At 41.8% G+C, this 24,316-nt stretch overlaps 1 protein-coding gene across 1 annotated transcript in view; it reads right to left on the bottom strand.

Moving 5' to 3' along the window:
* The window catches only part of MED12L (mediator complex subunit 12L), a 504,977-nt gene that overhangs the window by 18,196 nt on the left and 462,465 nt on the right, over nt 1-24,316 (bottom strand). Inside the window, exons 38-43 of the mRNA XM_066599797.1 lie at nt 23,957-24,110; nt 23,584-23,798; nt 11,103-11,183; nt 3,305-3,522; nt 2,806-2,962; nt 1,589-1,639 (exon numbers count right to left, since the gene is read on the bottom strand). Coding sequence (XP_066455894.1) covers nt 1,589-1,639; nt 2,806-2,962; nt 3,305-3,522; nt 11,103-11,183; nt 23,584-23,798; nt 23,957-24,110 — 876 coding nt within the window. The remainder of the gene's footprint in view (nt 1-1,588; nt 1,640-2,805; nt 2,963-3,304; nt 3,523-11,102; nt 11,184-23,583; nt 23,799-23,956; nt 24,111-24,316) is intronic.

Below are 24,316 nucleotides of genomic sequence, written 5' to 3'. Positions count from 1 at the left end.
CCTAAGGCCTTAGTCAGACGGGCGTTTTTTCGCGCGATTTGCGGATCGCATGACGGATGCGCATCCGCAAATCATGTGACTGGTGCCCGAAAATCGCCCGAAAATCTGTTCCTAGCCGCGTTTCATTAGAAACGGGCCAGAGCTGTCCAGCGCATTGCATTCAATGGAGCCGGCAATACAGCCGGCTCCATTGAAAGCAATGCGCTGCGGACGAGTGTGGGATGAATTGTCGGAAAGCGCTTAAATATATAAGCCCTTCCCTGCAATTCATCCAGAAAAGTGTTAAAATAAGAAAAATATACATACTCACCTGCTCCCGGCAGCCGGAGTTCCCCGCGGCCAGCCTGCAGTGGGTGTGAAGGGGGTGTGAGTCAGACCTGCCCCCTGATTGGCTCAGCGCTGAGCCAATCAGAGGCAGGTCTGACTCACACCCATTCATTAATTCATGAATTCAAAAAAATATACATACTCACCTGCTCCCGGCAGCCGGAGTTCCCCGCGGCCGGCCTGCAGTGGGTGTGAAGGGGGTGTGAGTCAGACCTGCCCCCTGATTGGCTCAGCGCTGAGCCAATCAGAGGCAGGTCTGACTCACACCCATTCATGAATTCAGCGCTGAGCCAATCAGGGGGCAGGTCTGACTCACATCCCCTTCACACCCACTGCAGGCCGGCCGCGGGGAACTCTGGCTGCCGGGAACAGGTGAGTATATATATATTTTTTTATTTTAACACTTTTCTGGATGAATTGCAGGGAAGGGCGTATATATTTAAGCCCTTCCCGACAATTCATCCCGCGCACGCCGGCAGCCCATTGCTTTCAATGGAGTCGGCTGTATTGCCGGCTCCATTGATTTCAATGGGCAAACATCGTTCTTCTCTGCCACAGCTGTTACAGCTGTGGCAGAGAAGAATGATTTGTCTTCTATATGTTCTCAATGGGGTCGGCGCTGCTGCCGCCGGCCCCATTGAGCGCATATAGAGAAGAGAACAGGAATCGCAGATCGCAGATAGGTGCGATCTGTGATTTCTGTTCTATAATTTATCGGACGAGCGCATAAAAAGAGCTCATGTGTCCGATACCATTGCAAAGCAAAGCAATGGTTTTAAAAAATCGCCGGATGCATGCGCATGCGCAAATCGCGCGAAAAAAACGCCCGTCTGACTAAGGGCGACAAAGGGCGCCTACCCACTGGCGTTGCCGATTTCCGTGCGTGAAAAACGCAGCGTTTTTTGCGCCTTTTTCGCAGCGTTTTTCGTTAATTTCCATTGACAATCATGGGTGCATTAAGAGAAAAATAAGGAGACATATGCAACTGACAGTTCCTATGTGAAAAATTGCAACGAAAAAAAAAATCCAAATGGACAAGAACACATTCTATGCTAATTGCTCTTCAGAAAAAACGCAAAACGCAATTTAGCATTGCAGGAAAAAAAATCCCCAGTGGGTAGGTGCCCTAAGGCCTAATACAGAACTTGAAGAAGACAATCCCTTTTTCTCACCACATGATTTAATAATAGAAAAAGGTCTTGCCTGGCTATTTGTACGTATCTACATAGAACCAACACATGTACTATTCTTTTATACATACCAATGGCTGCTGTGCTTGCATTACTTGAAGCTGACTTTGCTGTTGTTGTAGCTGAAATACAGAATATATTGTATTGTATTAACAAAACATATACAAGTGCTACATATTCCTCTTTAAAATTAACTGCATATGATTTATGGGCTATACTTCATATGTCTGGTGGACTTGTCTGAGAATGTGCCGATTGTGGCGTAATGCTAGACAGCAGGAGTAAAATGAATGACTTTTCCTAGGACTTTTTTAATTAACAACCTATCTTCTAAGAGAGAGACTCTGGGGACTTGAAAACATGCAATATAAGTTTCTTCAAATCCATTCATTCATTCTGAAGGACACTTATATTCATATTTCTCATAAATGGAGGTTCACCACATTATCCTACCTGACAGTTATCCACCTAGTAAAGGCCAATTTACATGCAAATCTTTCAAACGATTGAAAGTTTTAGCAATCGTTTTGTATAAAGTACTAATGGGCACTAATGCCCTTTTTCACTTTATCAGCTTTATTTAGGTGCAAATGAGCCTCCTGGAGCTGCTTGTGGAGCTCAGCAGGCGGTCTGAGCTCTACAATTAGCTTCACTGTTCAGGCAGGGGCTGCTAAGAGAATACAATATTATCTCTAGCTCCCATGAAGAACACAAGTGTGAGGTCTGAATGATGGTTTTTAAGCTCACCTAAAAATCATTGTTCAGATAAAAAGTACATGATGGTAGCATTTACACACAACGATTATTGCTCATATGCCATTGTTTTAACAAATTTTGAGTGATAATTGTTGCGTGCAAATGGGGTTTTATTCAGTTCTGGCTATTATTAAGGACACTAGAGATCTTTTGGATAAGTTATAGTCACCCTGGATAATTGCCATGCATCACCAAAATCTGGAAACTATATATTGTAGCTAAGCCTATTTAATATACAGATGCCATAATATTTATTTTATTATGTACACGTTGAAAGATCTTCTCAGAACTCATTAAGTAGGATAATTCCCTGATGGATGTTATCATACCATTCTTTAGTATGTTCTTTCCATACTGATATACCATTTGCAGAATGTGCATTTGAGTCGCCCAGCTTTAGAAGCGAATAAAAGAGTAATACCTAAAACACATGGATTTAATGACGCCATGTGACCTTTCTACCGTGGATGAATGATTCGCTGTTATTTTGGATCCCTAATGTGTTAACAATCTGCCAATTTATCGTTTTTACCTGAACAAGTCTCTGCTGACGAATTTGCTGCTGTCTTTGTCTCAACTGCTCCTGATTCAACTGCCCAGAACTAATATTTGAATGTGGAACTTGGGCAGCGACCGGTTCCAGGCCTCCTCCGATCAAGGGGTTCTGCTGCAAGGGTTGATAAGTAAACCTAAATGAGAAAAACACGCTTTGTAACTATGTGATGATAAGAAATGTACTTGGTAGCGTTCAGCTGACTGCTTTATTCTAGTGTAATTGGGATCTGACAGGTGCTGGGTTATCAAATATTCTAATGATCATAGTACATGCAATTCACTTATGCTGTAAGTAGTAAATAATCCAGTAGGCCATTTATAATGGCTTCAGGAAATAAACACCATTCTTTGTGTAATTACAATTACAGTACACAGTTTTCCAGTATAGTTCATGCATGCATGTATAGAATACAAATCTTCACTGTTTACTTCCATAATAGCAATCTATCCTGGTAATACATCTTTACAAAACTTACCGTTGATTACTTGCTATTGGCTGTATGAAGGAAGCTACTTGTTGCATATATCCAGAGGGCTGTTGTTGAATCTGCCGAAGCCTTTCCATAAGAGCAGAACTAGGAGGAGCCGCAGTGGTTGCCCTTGGGTTATAACTGGGAGTAAGTAGTAAACTTCCACCATGATGCTGTTGAACTGGCTCCTGAGTACTGTACATTGTATACCCATGAGGAACTGGCTGCAAAAAAAAAAATGAAGCCGGTAATAACACTTAGAATTCAATATTAATGATACGAAGGGTAGCATCAGCATCCAGCATAATAACAATGGAGGATGCCTTACTGGTTTTCTGTCTTCATAGTGCAGAAACATTCAGAACAGAAACTACATTAACATAGTAACATAGTATGTAAGACACATATGCCTATGTAGTTCAGCCTATTACCCTCTAATGGTAATCTAGAGCAAGACAAAAAAAAACCCGAATGAGGTAGAAGCCAATTTTCCCCATTTCAAACTACTAAAGACCACTTTGAGTATGTATGTTTGTGTATGGGTGCTTCTCATGCTCCACCGCTGGTGACGTCATTGCTCTGCCCCCTGGTGATGTAATCGCAGGTCCTACAACATATATAAAACACAGAGCCTGACCAACAGAAGAACAACAAAGTTAGGGCTCTTGGAAGGCAAAGACAAAATAACAAAATGAGAATACAACTAAGAAGTTATTATCTCAGATACAACTCAGCGGTCCTGACAGAAGACACTGACCTACCACCACCACAGAGATCCGGTGGTCTGAAGGAGTTGACATTGTGCAGTTTGGTAAAAGAGATCTGTTGGGCTGAAGGACCTGTGGTTATGTCACTGCTGTGGGAGGAGCCATTTTACACACAAAGATAATCTTTCAAATGACTGAAAGATTGAAAGATTTAGTGATCTATTTGCATATGTCCATTGCATATGTCAATGTCCATTAACACGTTATCATCTTCATTTGCATGTAAAAGGACCTCCATGAGCTGTTTGCAGAGCCCAGCATGTGTTTAAACACATACCCAGCTGTGCAAACAGTTGCATTGTTCTGCTGGAGGCTGACGGCAGATTACATTGTTATCTCCCGACTACTGTAAACATGCCGTCGAGATAACAGCATGCAGTTTAGGGAGAGATAAATGTGTTTGCTTTATCTCTCAGAAGCTGAACGATGGACTTTCAATTCACCTTAAAATCATTGTTCAAACGAAAAGTGCACGATGCCCGTGTTTACATGTAACGATTATCACTCATTTTCGGTCTTTTGAGCGAATTTTGAGCGATAATTGTTACGTGTAAATGGGCCTTTAATAGGTTTAGCTAGTGCTGAAGCCATTGTCAGGTTATGTCCTTACTATGTACATCCTTCTCTCAAGGGAGTTAACAGAGCATAGTGAATGAGTGTAGTTCTAAGATGACCAGTGGATGTTTGGTGCAGCAGGTGTGTTAGGAAGAGACCAAATCAGTCTGGACTGTGACCCAAGCAATGCACACTGTGTCTGAAACAGTTAGAGATAGAGAGAGGCTACATACTGAGTGCCAAGTGACTGGCGATTATTGCATTGGGAGAATAGAACTGAGCCATCACCCTGAGAAACACTGCTTTCATCAGTTTGTTGTAATGCATGTACTGTGCCTCCAGAGATCTTGCAGTTGCTGTATGTTTTTATACGTCTTGAACCTATTAGCTTCCTATCCGCCAATGCTCACATGCAGAATTCTACCGTGGATTTCCGCAGTGGAAAATAAATCACAGCATGTTATATTGGCCGCAGATTTACGCCGCGGGAGGTCTCCATTAATATAGCATTAATGGAGACCGCAGGATTCCGCGATCACCAGCAGACACTTTTTTGCTTTTAATCATGGTACTCCCGCGGCGTAGATCTGCGGGAATATTCCGCGACGCTCGTGGACATCAGCCCTTATGTATGAGGTGTACACACAAGCCATAGATAGGTGGTTTATTTCTATACATCTATATGCTGACCCCTTTCTTGTATTAGAGCCATAGCTGTAGCTGCATCTCTCAGACAAAGTCACAGATATAATCCTGATTTAATTCCACTGGTCCTTAATGGAGTTCAGGAAATTTTTCATAAGACACAAACTAAGTACCATTCTGCTGCCGGGGACCAGGAGGGAGCGACAGCCTGCAGGAGCACCGCAGAACGCCCGGTGAAGTGAGTAATGATTTTTATTCTTTGCTCCGCTGTATTCCCGGCGTATAAGGTGACAGTTGGGGGGTCGTCTTATACGCCCCGTCGCCTTATACGCCGGTATATATTTTTATTGTAACACATTTCTGGATGAATTGCAGGGAAGGGCTTATATATTTAAGCCCTTCCCGACAATTCATCCCGCGATCGCCGGCAGCCCATTGCTTTCAGTGGAACCTGCTGTATTGCTGGCTCCATTGAATTCAATGGGCAAACATCGTTCTTCTCTCCCACAGCTGTTACAGCTATGGCAGAGGAGAACTATCTTTATGCTGACAGTGCGGGGGGGGGGGCACACTCTTGCCACTATTGTGGCTTAATAGTGGGACCTGGGAACTTGAGATGCAGCCCAACATGTAGCCCCTCGCCTGCCCTATCCATTGTTGTGTCGTTCCCATCACTTTCTTGAATTGCCCAGATTTTCACAAACGAAAACCTTAGCGAGCATCGGCGATATACAAAAATGCTCGGGTCGCCCATTGACTTCAATGGGGTTCGTTACTCGAAACGAACCCTCGAGCATCGCGAAAAGTTCGTCCCGAGTAACGAGCACCCCAGCATTTTGGTGCTCGCTCATCTCTAGATGTAACCAATGGACACTAAGAAGGGTTAAGTTGACCTATGAGAAATGTTGGATTGGAAACTAACCAATAAACTTGCATAGTTAATTGTCCAATGATGTTGTGATACCCCAATGTAAGGGGGCTATAAATAAAAAGCCCAACTTCCATTTGTTGGGAATTCTTTGATGAATCCATAACTGTGTGGGCTCTGTCATTTAATTCCTCCGTCATATGACATACTGAACTCTAGGTGTGGCAACCCTACTGTATGGGCCACCTGGACTTCAGTCACAGGGTACACTCTGCTGTCCCTCATCAGGCTATCGCCGTAACATTGGTCATATGACGTCATTCACAAGGTACACTCCGCTTTCCCTAGACGGCCATATATTTTTGCCGTAACATTTTCATGCACTGGCCATGCAACATGACGTACTACCACAACAACCACTCCCACCTAGGATGTCAGCCTAGGAGGTGGAGCTGATGGCACTCACTGAGGCACGTAAGATAGTTGGAGGTAAAACTGTAAGCTGCACACAAGGTCCAGGTACTCTTTGCTCGCAATTATAGGTCCATAAGCATAGTCAAATCCTTGTGGGTTCCTTGGGCAAGTCAATCAAAAATGAAGGGTCTGTATTAGATCTGTTGTCAGCATTTAATCTACTCAAAAAGGTTGTAATTGTCAAATTCCAGGCTCACACCAAAGAGATCATTTCAGAGGTGAGAGGAAAAAGGAGGGCAGATGAAGCTGCTAAGGTTTCAGCTCTGTTGCCTCTAACTGAGGTAATGTTGGCTGCTCCAGCACTGCCTGAAAAGGGAATGGACACACACACATATATACATATACTGGAAATATTTACACCTTGTTTTGCTTTTCATAACAGTAGATCTGTCAATGATGCCAGTCCAATACTTACAAACTTACAAGCACCCCTTCTCTTTGTAAGACAACTTATCTTCAACAAAGAGAGACAGCCAAATATACTTTATGTCTTAAGACATGGCCTAAGAGTATCCGAGAGTGTCTGATATGCCAATATTATGGAGCAAGGCAGTGTTTTCTAGTGGACAATCATAAGACCTTTAGTCTCATTTGCGGAGCATAAAGGTCATTAGACCTACCCTTCCCCGACAGAAGGTATGCAGCTGGAAAAATTATTACACAAGGACTAGGGCATTTATTAGAATTATAAGACGAGAAAACAATGTGAAAATAGCTTTGCTTTTATGCTATTTTTTTTCTGAATTCTATGCAATGCTTAAAGGGGTTGTCCCGCGAAACAAAGTAGGGTTATACACTTCTGTATGGCCATATTAATGCACTTTGTAATGTACATTGTGCATTAAATATGAGCCATACAGAAGTTATTCACTTACCTGTTCCGTTGCTAGCGTCCCCGTCTCCATGGTGCCGTCTAATCTTCAGCGTCTAATCGCCCGATTAGACGCGCTTGTGCAGTCCGGTCTTCTCCCTTCTGAATGGGGCCGTTCGTGCCAGAGCGCGGCTCCTCGTAGCTCCGCCCCGTCACGTGTGCCGATTCCAGCCAATCAGGAGGCTGGAATCGGCAATGGACCGCACAGAAGACCTGCGGTCCACCGAGGGTGAAGATCCCGGCGGCCATCTTCACAAGGTAAGTAAGAAGTCACCGGAGCGCAGGGATTCGGGTAAGTACTACCCGTTTTGTTTTTTTTTATCCCTGCATTAGGTTTGTCTCGCGCCGAACGGGGGGGGGGGGGGGGGGGGCTATTGAAAAAAAAAACAACCTGTTTCGGCGCGGGACAACCCCTTTAAATGTGGGACAATTTAGTAGAAGCCGCTGATCTAGATGACCAGAATTTTACAGTGTTCGGTATAGTTCAAGCTTTATTTCAAGTATTATTGCTAAGCTCAGCTGTTAATACTGCATTTAAAATCTTAATTGTTTGTATACCTTATCTGCTTACATTGTATAAGAAACAAACCAAACAAGTTACCAAAGCTGTGAGCCCTAAGGAACGTTCATGTGAAGACGCTCACTCATGTCACAAATAAATCTGTCATCCAGTGTTCAAGGTTTAATTAACCCAGAGGAGTTCTCAAAATGAGCAATGACGTGAAGACCAATCCTTCCTGAAGACTAGCTCTAGATATGTGAGGCACTGAAATCTTCCCTGTGGTACTAGCCCATGGGATATACCTAATTTGGGAATAAAAGTGTAAACAAAATGGGAGAAGATGTGGAAGTATTAAGATGACCTGTATTTCACTTATTTAGGGGTTAATACAGCTTAGTCCAAAGCTCATAGAAGCAGTGTATCCTTGTAGTTGGGCTTTGAGTGTTTTCTGGAGACCATATTTAGTCATTGTATCCATTGACAGATGTTGTCTTCCATGATTATATAGACAAGGAAAATAAAAGAAAAATAATTATCTTGTGTATATGGCACGACCTCTAGGCGTAATATAATTACATATAATTACTTATTGGCAAAATTCTGTATTTATTGATTAAAATCAGCATGTATGTGGGTTTTCGAGGTTAGTGAACCTCTTCCTCAGTACTTACTAGGGATATACGTCTGGATGTGGACGGTGTATCTCGAAGAGAGGATCAGTAATTTCATCTCCCATGATTGAACACTATACCTTTCTTTGTTCTACTTTGCACAATAAATATAGTTAACACTGAATTGGTCCCTCAGAAAGAGGTCAGTAGTGACTTCACACAGCTGATGTCTCTTGTTCTTTTTTAGACAATAATTATCAATTAATTTAAATACATGGGAGAACTGAGATTCCGGTAGCCGTAATGCCAATTCTAAATTTAAAGGAGTATTTCAACATGCCTTTTCTCTACTACACAGTACCATGAAAGGACTCTGTGTGTATATATATATATATATATATATATATATATATATATATATATATATGTATATATATATATATATATGTATATATATATATATATATATATATATATATATATATATATATATACACATATACACACATATCTTTGTAAACAAAAAAAAATCAAGCACCTAGAAGGCATTCTCATTTATCTGCAAAGCACGGCATGCAGTTAAATCTCAGGCTGATATGGCAGATATACAAATGATTAGAATTGTGGTGTGATTAGATGAATGATCTACATGTACCGCTTTTGACACCCTCCCATTGTCACCTCAGTTTGCAATGGTGTCAGGAACAATGAAACAGGACTGCTATGTAGTGGAATCAGGTTGTCTACAGTGGTGAATCCAGGTTTATCTAGAAATATAGGGGTGAGTACCTCAATCCTGCCTTTGTGCTGGGGTGGCACACTGTCCCCACTGCTGGTGTGATGGTCTGATGGGCTATTGCATTAGACAGTCAGTTATCCCAGTAGTGGTACAAGGGACAATGACAGCTCAGTGATATGTTCAGGACATCCTGTAGCCACATGTGTTCCTCTTATGGCAGGGCTTCCAAAAGGCATTTTCCAATAGGATAATGCGCGGCCACACACAATAGGGGAGTCACAGGAACGCATTTACAACTTTGCCAAACTTCCATGACCATCCCAGTCACTAGATTTATAGAAAATAGAATGTGTATGAGACCTGTGATGTCAACTTTGACAGCTTTGAGTTTGCACATTCTAGAGGCTCAGTTACAGCAAATGTGGGCTGATATGCTGCAGAATACCATACTGAACTGTATGCCTCCATGCCCACCCGTATCATAGAATGGTAGAGTTGGAAGGGACCTCCAGGGTCATCTGGTCCAACCCCCCGCTCAGTGCAGCATTCACATCTTACATCCAAGGTAGAGGTAGCCCAACAGGGTACTAGAGCCTCCCTTCAAGTGTTACATTTTCTGCAATAAATTATTATTTTGCACTGTTAGGCCTCATGTCCACGGGGAAAATCAGGCCCGCTACGGATTCTCCATGTAGAATCTGCAGCGGGTCCCTCCTGCCCCGCGGACATGAGGGCTGAAAATAAGAATAAATAAGAATAAACTCACCTCCCACCCGCTCCGTTTCTTCTCTTCGCTGCGGCGTCATCTTCTCTCGTCGCGGCCGGATCTTCTTTCTTCGGCTCGGCGGATGTGCATGATGACGTCGGTGATGTGCCCCGCGCATGCGCCGGGCCGAAGCAAAATGATCCGGCCGCGACTGAGAGAAGATGGCGCTGCGGCGAAGAGAAGAACCGGAGCGTGTGAGTAAAATCAGATTTTTGTGTCCCGCGGATCCGGACGGCTTCCATAGGCTTCAATAGAAGCCCGCGGGAGCCGTCCCCGCGGGAGACCCGCATGAAAATGGAGCATGGTCCAGATTTTTTCATGCTCCATTTTTTTTTAAATCACTTTTATTGACCATCCGCGGGTATTTATCTACCCCGCGGGTGGTCAATGCATCCCTATGGGATGCGGATCCGCGGGCAGGAGAAGAGTTAAAATCCGCTGCGGATTTTAATTCTTATTTTGCCCGTGGACATGAGCCCTTATAGTAATCACTTACATCAACATTACAATCACACATATAAAGTATCATTCGATTCTGACAACTCCTACTAGGTGTTTGATTTTTGATATTGTCCTCTTGGTCAGTGTGACTTGGCATCTCCTATGCTCCCACGTTGCCTCTGCCATTATGGTGTTACTACAGCAAACCTGGCCATACTCCACCTGGCCTAGATATGCCACTGCCTTACGAGTACATTGTTTAAAGTACTTTTAACTGTTTTACATATAATGGCACATCTATGCATGTAATAATAAAATGTACATTCCCATCGTATATGGATGTGTCTTTTCATACTTTACACCCATACACCTGCCCTTTACAATCCTATATTTTGCTTAGCAACATATAGCAAGACCCACCATTCTTTGTCAATTGGCCATTGTACAAGCATCTATAGTTCAGAGACAACTGTAGTGTGTTATGTTACAGGTAATAGAAGGTTCCTGACTATAGTATACAGAAACAGCATGCCCAAGATATTACAAGTAGTAGTAGTGACAATACCTGTGCTTGCTGAATGCCTGGGTATGCTTGGGAAGATCGAATTTGCTGAGAAAATAGAGCAGCCTGTTCTACTGTTTGACCCTATACACAAAAAAGAAGCCGTTTTGGTGAAATGTCAAAATGTTATCACCTATAATTTATTTCCTGCACATATATGAAGAATGCTCCATCTGCACTGCATCATTTGGGACAAGACACTTGGATCTGGGAATCATTATTATTACTAAAATAAGTTGAGGAATGCAGAATCGATATGGAGGGCTGAAGCTGTCAGTCTTTTATTACCTCTTATCAGTGAGATACGACTTAGTGTCACAATTTTAGCATCTTGATGATAAAATGAAATCTGCCTTACCAATACAATACAAAAATATGGGTGAATCATAGAGCCGGGGAAAGATCATAAACGGCAGAAATTTATGAGAAATGCTCAATAAGATCTTATCCAAAGAATAAAATATTTGCAGCCATTTCTTTCCTCTCTTAAGGCTTCACCGACTTCCAATTTCTATTTTTCCTGTAAAATGAAGATGTCATTTTTGGATCATTTTTGCATCATCTTGGTAATAAAAGTACTGATTAATATCCTAAGTCCCTGGGCTCCAAGGCACAATGGACTCATCTCATGTGACACTCTCTCTGAGAAGAGGTAATTGGTTTCCTTTTCCAACATTTATCATATATCTAATCCCACTAATCTTAGGCTATGGATCTTGTGTGACCTTTTATTACTGTCTGAAAGCTCCTTCACCTCTAGACTATTATGAAATATTTGATTGTTGCTAGAAGTGTGATTTCTCGCCCCTCGTTATTTTTTCAGGTTTCAACCATAGTTACAGTCGGATGGATGTCTGAGAAGCGATACATTTGGTAGACATTTTAGTTTACCCCCTGTTACCTGTAGGAAAAGATAATTAGGAATTTATATTGACATTTTTAGTTTTTTGTACTTCTTGGATAACCACTTTAAACATGAGCCCAATTAAATCAATGGGTTGTAAGTGTAATGCAGGCCAGGACGTGTCCTTCAGAGTGAGAGATATTCTTTGTAACAACTCTTCAGTCTGGTCAAGGGAGAAGGATCCAGAGTGGCGGAACCTATTTTATTATTCATCACAGAATAGACAATAAATGTATGATTGCTGGGCGTCTAACTTGTGGGACCCCGAAGGATCAAGAGAACAGTGCCCGCCCCCCTCCAAGTCCTTCTAGAGAATAGAACGGTGATGCGCATGCATGACGACTGCTCCATTCACTGTTTATAGAAGTCAAGCAATGTTCTCGGCTATCTCCAACAGTCACATAGAAGTGAGTGGACTGGTGGACATACATGGGTACTAACACTCTATTCACTATGGGGGCACCATTCTCATGATGCCTTTTGGCTCCAATGATCAGACCCCAAGTGATCATACATTTATCACCCGTTCTGTGAATAGCTAATAAATGTTTTTTGGTAGGATAATACCTTCAACCCAGAGCGCCCTAATAGGGTATATGAAAATGTTGTTTTCTGAACTGGACATAATGGATGTCAATGTAGAATGTTAAAGTTGCAGAAGTTAATACCTCCATGAAGTTTCGAGGTCAGTTTTGTACTTCTATGCTAACATTTACAATTTGCATCTCAGCATGTTGTCAACCTTTGTTCAGGGTTATGGATGGGAAGGCGAGAAGAAACTAGAAGACGGAAAAACCTCCGTAATTTGTAGTCAATTATAATCCACATTACATGTACATATGTAGAATGTATTAACATAATTAATTACATCTAAAATGTTAAAAGGCTAATGATCTACTCTTATGGTCTCTTGAGTGGGTTCATCATGCATTCTGCATGCTGCCAAATTCACGTCAGTTCTGGCAGGCATTGTAGAAACGCAGAACACAGATGTTTTTGTCATTTGCTGATATAACTCTGGCAGGAAATAAGTTATACTTGTAGGGCTATATAGAGAGATAGTAATCAATGTAATTCTGTAATTCAGTATACATAGCATGGCTGAAGAGAACATTTCAAATCAGTCTTAATACATCATCAGAGAGCTTGGCACTCCTTTACAGCCATATGGGGTTATATTGTGATCCTGCAGAAAAGGTTAAGTAATCTCAGGAACCTTGAATAGCAAGTATTTGTTTTCTCAGCTAATGATGGAGAAGAGTTTAGGAGCCCGACGCTTCTCAATATTGAATTCTGGAAAGTCAAGTACAGATTACTCCAATTCCCCACTGATCCTGTGTCACACTCACAAGGGTCCAGGAAGCTGAGATATGGGAATCTGTTTGGCAAGGTCCTCACATTGCAGGCCTAGTGCTCATTGGTGACTTCATTTCTGTAGTTAATAAAACAGTGGTTCTGCAAAGTTAAAGAGTCATTCTTCCCGAACCCCTGTAAGTATGAACTTGAACAGCTGGCATATTAAAGGCATTTGCATTAAAGGGGTTTTCCCATCCCAGCTAATCATGTTTAATCAGGCTCTGCCAGTACCACTAGATTGGCGCATTGCCAGTGTGGTCCCAATATACAAAAAGTCGTCTAAAAGAGAACCTGTTAATTACAAGCCGGTAAGTCTCACTTCAATAATTGAAAAAATATTCTAGGGGTTTCTGAGAGACGCCATCCTAGAATACCTCAAGGAAAACAATGGTATAAGTCCTCATCAGCATGGCTTCATGAGGGGTCTATCATGTCAGACCAATTTGATCAGCATCTACAATGAAGTAAGTTCTAAGCTGACCTGGGAGAGTCTATTGATCTCGTATATCTGGACTTCTCTAAAGCAATTGACACTGTGCCGCATAACAGGCTGATGTATAAAATGAGGCAGCTTGGATTGGGTGAAAACGTGTGAATCTGGGTAAAGAACTGGCTCAAAGATAGAAAACAGAGGGTGGTAATAAATGGTTCATACTCAGATTGGGCCACCGTTGCTAGCGGGGTGCCACAGGGTTCAGTATTAGGCCCCATTCTGTTCAACATATTTATTAATGATCTGATAGGGCAGCTGCACAGTAAGATATCAATATTTGCAGACAATACAAAATTATGCAAGACAATTAATACAAAGGAGGACAATATGCGGCTGCAAACAGACCTAGATAAGCTGGGGGCTTGGGTAGAAAAATGGCAAATGAAGTTCAATGTTGATAAATGTAAGGTTATGCACATGGGCAGGAGAAACGGATGTCACCAATATACACTCAATGGGGTACTGCTAGGGAAAAATGAGGTGGAAAAGGACCTGGGAGTACTAGTTGACTATAAACTTAATTGGAGTAGTCAATGCCAGCTGCTGCGAAAGCAAAAATTGGGGTGCATTAAAAGAGGTATAGGGGCGAGGGATGAGAACATTATCCTCTCACTATATAAGGCACTTGTCAGGCCTCACATTGAATACTGTGTACAGTTCTGGACACTGATGCTCAGGAAAGATGTTACAGTGCTTGAAGGGGTCCAAAGAAGGGCAACTAAATTAATATACGGAATGGGAGGACTAGAATACCCAGAGAGGCTATCAAATTTGGGATTATTTACCCTGGAAAAAAGACTGCGACCAAATAACTATGTATAAATACATTAGGGGACAATACAAGGATCTCTCCCATGATCTGTTTATACCAAGGACTGCAATGGTAACAAGAGGACATCCTCTACGTCCAGGAGAAAGCAGGTTTCATCACCAACACAGAAGGGGGTTTACTGTAAGAGCAGTGAGACTGTGGAACTCTCTGCCTGAGGACGTGGTGATGGCAAAATCAGTAGAGGAGTTTAAGAGGGGACTAGACGTCTTTTTAGAGCGCTATGATATTACAGGATATAGACATTAGGTGACCAGGGGGGTTGTATATCTGAGTCTTGGAGTTAGGTAGAACTCAAACATTGGTCCAGGGATTATTCTGACTGCCATTTTGGAGTTGGGAAGGAATTTTCTTTCCTCCATAGGAGCTAAATTAGCATCTGCCTCATTGGGGTTTTTTCGTCTTCCTCTGGATCAACAAGGGGCAGGGGCGGGCAGAAACAGGCTGAACTAGATGGACATTGTCTTCATTCAGCCTAGCATACTGTGTTACTATGCTATGCGTTTTTTGTTATGCCCATAAAAAAGAATGGGGGTTACGGAAACATGGCAGTGCAGCGAGCTTTGCTGTTTCAACAACATGGATGCTATAGAAACAGCACCCATCTCACTGTACTGAAACAGCAACAGCTCACTGTACTGCCATGTTTTGTAATTCCCATTCACTATGGCAGTTATGGAAAAAGTGTAGAGCAGCCCACTTGGATGTTCCCATAATCTCAACCACTACACGCCAACACATCAGCTGGCCTTGGGAGTTATGTTCGTGAAATAAATGTGGATCCCAGAGGTCAGAACCACATCCATCAATCTTTCATGGCATATTTTGTGAATATGCCATAAAAGTTTGAGTCAGGAATAGTCCTAAATTTTTAGGATTTGATTGTAACTTTGAGGAGCTTTGGATGAAATGTCTGATTACTGAGCTGACTAGATTTGTCTAAAATGTCCATAAAGGCACATTTTTCACACCTACAAATGTGTATATAGGGATATCTATTATATGAACCAAATTGGCTATATACTGTCTGAGCTTATCTATTGTGCCCTTCCATTAAGGTACTTTTACATGGGCCAACTATTGACCAAAAAAATCACTCAAATGATCGATTTAAGTTGTCCCGTATAAATGCAGGACCCAACAGGTTATTGAGAAAGAAATCACTTATTAGTCGCTAGTCACTTCATTTCAGCTTACTGACACTAAGCGACTAATGAGCAACGTCTCGCTCAGAGTAAACAGGCAGTCATTCATCTATAAATGACTGCCTGTTCACAGTGAATGGAGGCGGGCAGACAGAAGAGCTCTCTCTGGCACTCTCCGCCTCTTTTTACTGAACAACTATCTCTGCTCTGTGAAAGCACAGAAGCAATAGTCATCCCATGTTAAACTATTCTTGCCCAGAAATTCTCTGCTCTTTTTCTTCATCCACCACCTGCTTATGTTGCTTCTAATAATTTATTTTATTACACAGTAAATCTCATATTTTTGTCCCATATACTAAAGGCAGAATACAGAGTTTGTTGATTGGCATGAAGTGAACTCTGGAATTATTCCGCTCAGCATAATAACATGCAAATGACATTCTAGTATCGCCAAATTGTCATCTTTGTGGGAAAGAAACCTCCTGCTCAAGGGAAGGTCCATGTTGTGTGAGGTTGTTTTTAGCAGCAGACATGTAGTATCGGAATGCAGACTGCAACTGAGATAATACGATAGACCAGCTGCTTGAATATCTGGATTGGACAGCTCTGTCTATCTCTTAACTATGTTGGTGGCTTTTCACCCTAGTAATATACACTTGGATTCCTAAAGACCACGGATAAGCCTGACCCTTTTTATGATAACGCCAATGAGTCATAAGAAAATAATGGGAATAGTCTGAGAAAATGCATAAGTTATGCCTGCACAAATAAAGCTCAATAGTGGAGATAGTCAATAATTGAAATCTGTATTTCTCTCTTAAGGCTATAAGATAGACTATCAAAATATTTGCTTAGGAAAAGGGGGGGGGTGAAATATTGTACAAAATGGTCATGAAAAGAGGCCTTTCTATCTTCCATTATGAAATGATTTCACAGTTTGTCTAGTTAAACGTGACATCTGGAATGTATGTCTTTGCAAATACTTTAGATGTTATGTAGGCTATGACGTCACTGGGGCAGAGGAATCAACTAGACTTACAAATTTTTCACAGGATTGATCCTAAAACTTAAAGGGGTTGTCTCGCGGCAAGCATCAAAATTTTACATTAGCCCATTCCCCCTGTCACCCCCCTGGCATAAAATAGCATTTTAAAGCGGTTTTTAAACCGCTTACTACTCACCGATGTGATGAAAGATGAACTTATAAAATTCTTCTCCCAAGATGGCCGCCGTTCCTTTCCCAGGGATGCACTGCGGTTTTCTCCCATGGTGCACCGCGGGTCTTCTCCCATGGTGCACCATGGGCTCTGTGCACTCCATTGCCGATTCCAGCCTCCTGATTGGCTGGAATCGGCACACTTGACGGGGCGGGGCTACGTGATGACGTGTAGAGGGGCTACGTGATGACGTGTAGAGGGGGCGGAGCCAGAACGCCGCTCGTGCCCGGACCGTCCCGAAGGGAGAAGACCCTTCTGCGCAAGCGCGTCTAAAAAAGCAAGAAGACTCCGAAATTAGACGGAGCCATGGAGACAGGGACGCCAGCAACGGAGCAGGTAAGTGAATAACTTCTGTATGGCTCATATTTAATGCACGATGTATATTACAAAGTGCATTAATATGGCCATACAGAAGTGTATAACCCCACTTGCTTTCGTGAGACAACCCCTTTAACCTTTATTAAATTCTAGATAGAATTAAAAAATACCAAAGACAAATGAACATAAGTCAAAATACCTATATAGGTAGATGGAGCGCCCACCACCCTTTCCAAATTCTATCTTCCCTTTGTTGCCAAAGAGCAGAAATATTTCGTTGGGACACCTATCACTATGTAATGGTTTAACGATACAACATTCCAATCCCATTATCTATAAAAGGATGTAAGCGTATATAAATATTTAAAACAAAATATGGTGCCCTTCCAACTGATATTATTACAGAGCCACAACGATGTACCACATGAACTCTGTGACTCATCTATAGAACAACCTGATGCGGTATCAGTGAATACATATACGGATGGTGTGCTGGCACTGTTTCTACTGTTTTAGTAGATACAGAGATCCCCTTTGGGGTAAGGATTTTGGTTCTAATAAAATTAGCTCTCTCTCAGATCTTTACAACTGTTATCACAGATGCTTTGGTTCTATTTTCATTGGTGCAACGTGTTTCTGTCGCCTACAGGACTCATTAGGGACCTTCGTATTTACAGAACCCAATTCAATTTATCCTGAACAATGCAGGTGTTGTATTACACTATTCCCTGAACACTCTAGCCTGTACAGGCCAGTTCTCCAGGAATTCTCTTTAGTTTGTACTAGGAAGTTCCAGAATAAAACACCCAACAATGATCTACCTATAACTGAGAGTGCTATCTTTTCAATATCTTACTGCTACATCATATCTTGGTATAGAAGACAATAATCTAGGCTAATTTCTATATTGCGGGATAATACCCCCAAGGAAATATTATCTAGCTCTAACCAAGAGTGGTTGTTTGTAGAAGAAATAGTAGAACAAAAAAAACAAATAGAGGACCTAGCAGAGCCTCCAGCCTTGATGGTAGGCTGGACACTAATAACCAAACTGAGATCCGGTGCTCACTTTTAAGGCTGTCTTTGGTGACCCCCTTATGGAGGTTTTTCATTGCTTCGCCTATCATGGTACACCAAATCTATATGAACGCCCCAGTGGGCGGGATTGACGGGTGTGTTATCACTAGTTAGTAATGTACAGACCGATCTGCAGACCAACATCTGTTATACGGCACCCACTTCTCATCCATGACCTGATTTAAGATGATATGGACCTTTCTTATTCTCCGCGGCCACATTAGATCCTCCTTAGATTGTAATAAACACCGCCGCTGTCCATGTGAACTCGCTGTCACATAATACTCCTGTGTCAAAACACTATGACGCAGAGGGGGGGGGGGGGTCTCGGCTGGGATATACCATCACATGGGTTCACCTCGTCACTACGTGCCAACGCCGGGAGGTGTGTGTAGTCACAGTGGGCCTCTGCTCACTCACGTGACCACGTAAGTCACCTGATCCAAAAACTAGTGGAGCATAAGTGAAGTTCCCAGCTTACTTCTATTTCTGAAGCTCCTCTGAAGGGGATAAATCAGAAGGGGAGCAAAGTAGAAAGGAAAGATCATTACCTTTTTTAGGGAAAAACCGAGGCAAATATCTGTCAAGAAATCGGGGGAGAGGGAGACCTCAGTCAGGGAGAACGACCGGTTTTCTGGGTCAACCTATCAGGCATTACTTCCTCAGAGAAGGAGAGACCCTCTATGAGTCTAGAGAACAGAGAAATAATAAGTGGTCCAGAAGAAGATGGACCCCTATACTCAACTAGAAATGACTTGGAAGGAAGGAGAGAAGACAAAATAAGGGTTATTTATCTTTCTGCCCAAGTGCTATCAGAAGGGGAGATAAGCATTTTGGAGAGGGGCCCGTCCATCGTCCCAACTGGCCAATTCAACAGATTTATTTGCATGAAGGACATGGCCCTTTTCTTACGCAAACTTAGATGGAGAAAATTCCATCTAAATATGGATCTCAATACAGCGTCAAGCCTGGGATTGGAATTGAGTGACCTACCAGGGCAAAGAGATCTTGAGGATTTAGAATTAGAGTGACAACGAGCATTGGCTGAAGGTCTCTTTACTGACCTGAAATTCACAAGCACCAGAAATCCCCTGCAGGGACAATTACCATACATCGACATATTTGAAAAAGTTAAATTTGAAGAAATAAAACATATATAAACCCCAAGAAATCAAGAAGGTAGCCTTACCCCGGCAGAAACAAAAGCTTTGAAACAACTTGAAAATAATCCAGGTTTGGTCATCAAAGCATAAAGGGGGAAATATTGTAATCATGGCAAGGAAAGACTATGTCAGTATATGTATGAATCTCCTGGGGGACAAGTCAACATACAGGATATTAACATCAGATCCAACTGATGTTTTTCTTGGTAATTTGAAGTCTCTTCTGGGTCAGGCAAAAGAAGACAGGTGCATTAATGAAGTTTAGTACAACTTCTTATTACCAACACACCCAAACATAGCAATATTCTACTCATTACCCAAGGTCCCCAAGGGCCCGTCCCCTCTGAAAGGAAGGCCAATTGTCTCAGGTTTGGACAATCTGACACAAAATATTGGTATTTACTCTCCTTGGTTCAGGCCTTTCACTCGTATGTCAGAGATACCACTGATGTTCTCTGCTATATTGAGGGATTGCAGATAGAACCAGACGTACTCTTGGCAACCCTTGACATCAATATACAGTTCTATGCCAGACAAGGAAGGCCTGAAGGCTGTAAATTATTTTCTAAAACAAAGGGACAATGCCCTTATAAGACATAACCAGTTTGTGGAGGATCTTCTTTTTTTCATACTCATCTGGAATTACTTCTTGTTTGATGGCAAATTCTTCCACCTGCTCAGGAGCACCGCAATGGGGAGCCCGTATGCCCCATTGTGGTGCCAATTTGTTCCTGGGATGGTGGGAGGAACAGCTAGTTTTCACTGAGAGTAATGAGGCTTGGACTGAGAATATTTTAACCTGGCTAAAATATATCGACAACGTGTTGATACTCTGGACTGGAACAACGGAATGCTTTGACAATTTTGTAAAACTTTCTAATAGAAATGATATCAATTTAAGAGTAACATCTGAAATACAGGAAACATCTATTGCATTTCTGGATATTAAAATTACAAAAACACCTCAAAGCACCTTGACTCCCACTCTGTATAGGAAATCGACAGCAACTAACAGCTTGCTATGGTGGGATAGTTCACACCCTTTCCCACCACGTAGGGGTATTTCGAAGGGACAGTTCCTGCATTTAAAGAGAAATTGCTCCTCGGATGAGGATTTTCGGCTGGAGGGCAGTAAACTCAGAGATAAATTTATTCAAAGGGAATATATGGAGAATATCGTTCAACAAGCATTTTGTTTTGCAGAACAACAAAATAGGACCGAACTTCTGGTTCCACAAAAAAGAGAACCTGACAACACCTTGAGAATTATTAGTACGTCCATTTCCACAAAGAGGTAAGGTACAGTTAGTGATGACTGCGCAGCTCTGGTAAGGCTCTGTCCACATCTATGTTAAAGACTCTATCAGGAGCCTCCATTGCAGGTCTGGTCACAAAAGCCGGACACAATAGTGCAACATGGTGTGTTATTTTTATCCATAACAGAAATATGAAGGACCTCATTATACTAAATGGGGTACGTCTTGTTCTGTAGGTGTTTTGTCATGTGCAGGACCCTGCACTTCTGTAATTTTCATTGTTCTGCTCTGACAGAGCAAACAATGGAAATAAAGAAGAGCCTTATTGTTATAGCATCATTTTCTGTGCAACCCTTGTTATTCCTTTGATATGATCTTTTATGAGTTAAGCCCCATTTACACGGGACGAATGTCGGGCAAACGATGCTCGACACTCATCCTCGCATGTACTCGCTCCCGTGCTGATGCACAGGAGCGAATATCGTTAGCTTGCAGTGGAGCGGCTGAAGGAGATTTCACTCCTTGCTCCCCTGCCCCTCTCCATTCACTTAACACGGCGGCCGTTCAGTACTGAAGGCTTCTATTTACACTGAATGATCATCATTCAGGATTTTATGCAGCCTAAACGATGAGCAATGACCCTGAATGATGATCGTTCAGTGTAAATAGTGGCCTTCAGTATTGAAGGGCCACTGTGTTAAATGAATGGAGAGGGACGCCCCGCCCCCGTGCTGGCTGCTCTGTCAGAGAGCCAGCAATACTCGCTCTTGTGTGACAGCACAGGAGCGAGTACACACAGGGCTGAGTGTCGGGTATCATTTGTCAACATTCATCCCATGTAAATGGGGCTTTACCCATGTACTGCGAGATCCCGGATTGTATAGTTCCCATGTTGTAACGTTACTGAATGGATAATCCCTGCACTGTTATATCACTGTGCACATGTGCTATGTTGTAAGTACAGTAAATTAACTATCCCTTTTACTGTGACACTGCTGTGTTTATTATATCTATGCTATGCTAGAACTGTGTGCTTTATTCTTGTACTGTGACATCACTTTGTGCATCATTTAAGTGCATTATGGAGAGACACATTATACAGGCAGAATTCTAAAATAATTATAAATTTTCATGTTCTGTACTGTTGCCGAAAGTGATCATGAATAAGTAGGGCCCCATTCCAAGTTTGGTTGTGGAGCCCAAGGCTTACTGGATTATATGAACTACAAAAAAAGGTTTACAGTGACAAAAATACCTAGGCATATGATATGCATGATTTCTAATACATGGATTGGCTGCATGTCACAATAATTAGGCTATATGGACAACATAAAAAAGTAATAGAAACACACGCCTCAGCACTAATACACATTAAATATCTGAATAAAATTGCAAAACTCTTGTTTATGCTAGCTACATAAAAATGCAAGGTTATCAGTGCTCATTTTGATCAAAATATGTGGCCCCATATGCCACGTCCAGGCAAACCTTATTGAATGGGTCCCTAAGTCTAAAAGATACCTCTGTTTGGGTCAAAGGCCTCCAAATTAACAACATGGCAGACAACACAGCAGATTTTCAAGGTACCAATATTTGCTTAGCACTGTATATATATTATGCTGAGAAAAAAAACACTCCTTGAGGCTACATTCACACAAACGAGAAACTCGAAACTGTGAGGTAAAAAAAATCATTGTATATCCTATTTTTTTTCGGGGTCCCTCGGAACACATCGCCGTTGTTTTCAATGGGACAGTCAAACACATTGCATGGCGTGCAATGTGATGTTTCCCATTAAAACAATGAAGTTCCGATCCCCCAGCATTTATTTCATGCAAGTTGGAGGATCGGAACTTCAGGAAAGTGATGCGAGGTGTTTTTGCATGGGTAAAATGCATGTTGAGAAACCAGACCCCATATCACGCCCCCCGTGTGAATGTAGCCCAAGGCTAATGACTGTACTTACCATGAAAATATCACAATATCATTGTTATTGTGATTCTCAGCTCGTACCAGTTTTCAATTTATTAAAAAATATATATAATTTGCATATTTCTCAAGAAGGCTCCAATAAGGATTGTAGATTCATCTATACCAATATTCTATTCTATTATAACAATTTTCTTCTATTTCCCAGAAATACAGGTTGTAGGACACTAAATGTATTATAGCAAAATATCATGTTTTTTACAAGCAGATAAAATTTTGGCTATAACATATGGTATATATAAATTCAACTACATTTGAGACTGTAACATCAAAAGTGCACATTAAATCTATATTACCATGATATTGGAGTGATCCAATTCCGGGTGTATTCATACAGCAATGTGAATTGTGCCCCAAAATCTTGTGGAAAAACTTGCACTGCACAGCACATGGACACTCCATTCGTGCACTGTCCCATGATTGGGACATCACACATTATATGGCCTATTCTCATGCAAGACTCACACAATAAAAGGACATGCTGTGATTTTCAAACTCAGACCATCGATCCAAATGAAAAATCACTTGTGTGCATGAACCTATTGAAGTGAATGGGTCTTTTCCCCTGAGAGTTCTGTCCATACACAATGGGATGGAACCTTTTGCAGAAGTATAGCCTGAGTAAATACATCCTTACACTTCATGTACAAAAAACCCACACAACTCATATGCAGAATGCATTAGGTAAAAATGTAGCGGTACAATATGGTGAAGCGTGATAAACGTTACGCGTGTACCTGCTGATGCGTTCTTGCTTGTACATGCTGCCGCAGGATCCGTTGTTGCTGCTGCTGTTGCAATAACTTTAGTTGTAACAGCTGCTGTTGAGGGCTGATGACATGCATGGAGGGCGGCTGCATTACTGTGCCTGAACGTCTTTGTAACATGTTTGACAGGGCTTGCTTTGTGTTGGTAGGAAGAAACTGACCTGCAGGATCCAATCTGGAGCCAGCTATAGCAAGAATATGATGAATACATTAGCTAGAGTTATGTATACCATGAAGAATAGTGTAGCGTTTATTAATTAAATCCCTCAATATAAGCAAATTGAGGTATGCAGAATATACAGATTGTGACTGTAAAGAAGTAATAAACGACTACTCTACATACCTGATATGAGGGACGGATTCTGCAAGTAGAAGTTTGCTTGTTGCTGCCCTGCAATATTGTAACTCCATGTCGTAACCGGGGTGTGATGTAACATTTGAGATGACAGGGGTGAAAAATTAGATGGTGCTCGATATACAGTATTTGGAGGATATTCCTATAGGACAAAAAGATAATAAGCGAAAAAAATTGCAGAAATTTGCACATAATTTTTCTATAAACAGTAGAGATGAGCGAACGTACTCATCCGAGCTTGATACTCGTTCGAGTATTAGCGTGTTCGAGATGCTCGTTACTAGAGGCGAGTACCACGCGATGTTCGAGTTACTTTCACTTTCATCTCTGAGACGTTAGCGCGCTTTT

Source organism: Eleutherodactylus coqui, chromosome 1 (assembly GCF_035609145.1).
Source record: "Eleutherodactylus coqui strain aEleCoq1 chromosome 1, aEleCoq1.hap1, whole genome shotgun sequence".
Classification (NCBI taxonomy): Eukaryota; Metazoa; Chordata; class Amphibia; order Anura; family Eleutherodactylidae; genus Eleutherodactylus; species Eleutherodactylus coqui.
This window is presented reverse-complemented; position numbering and strand designations above follow the sequence as displayed.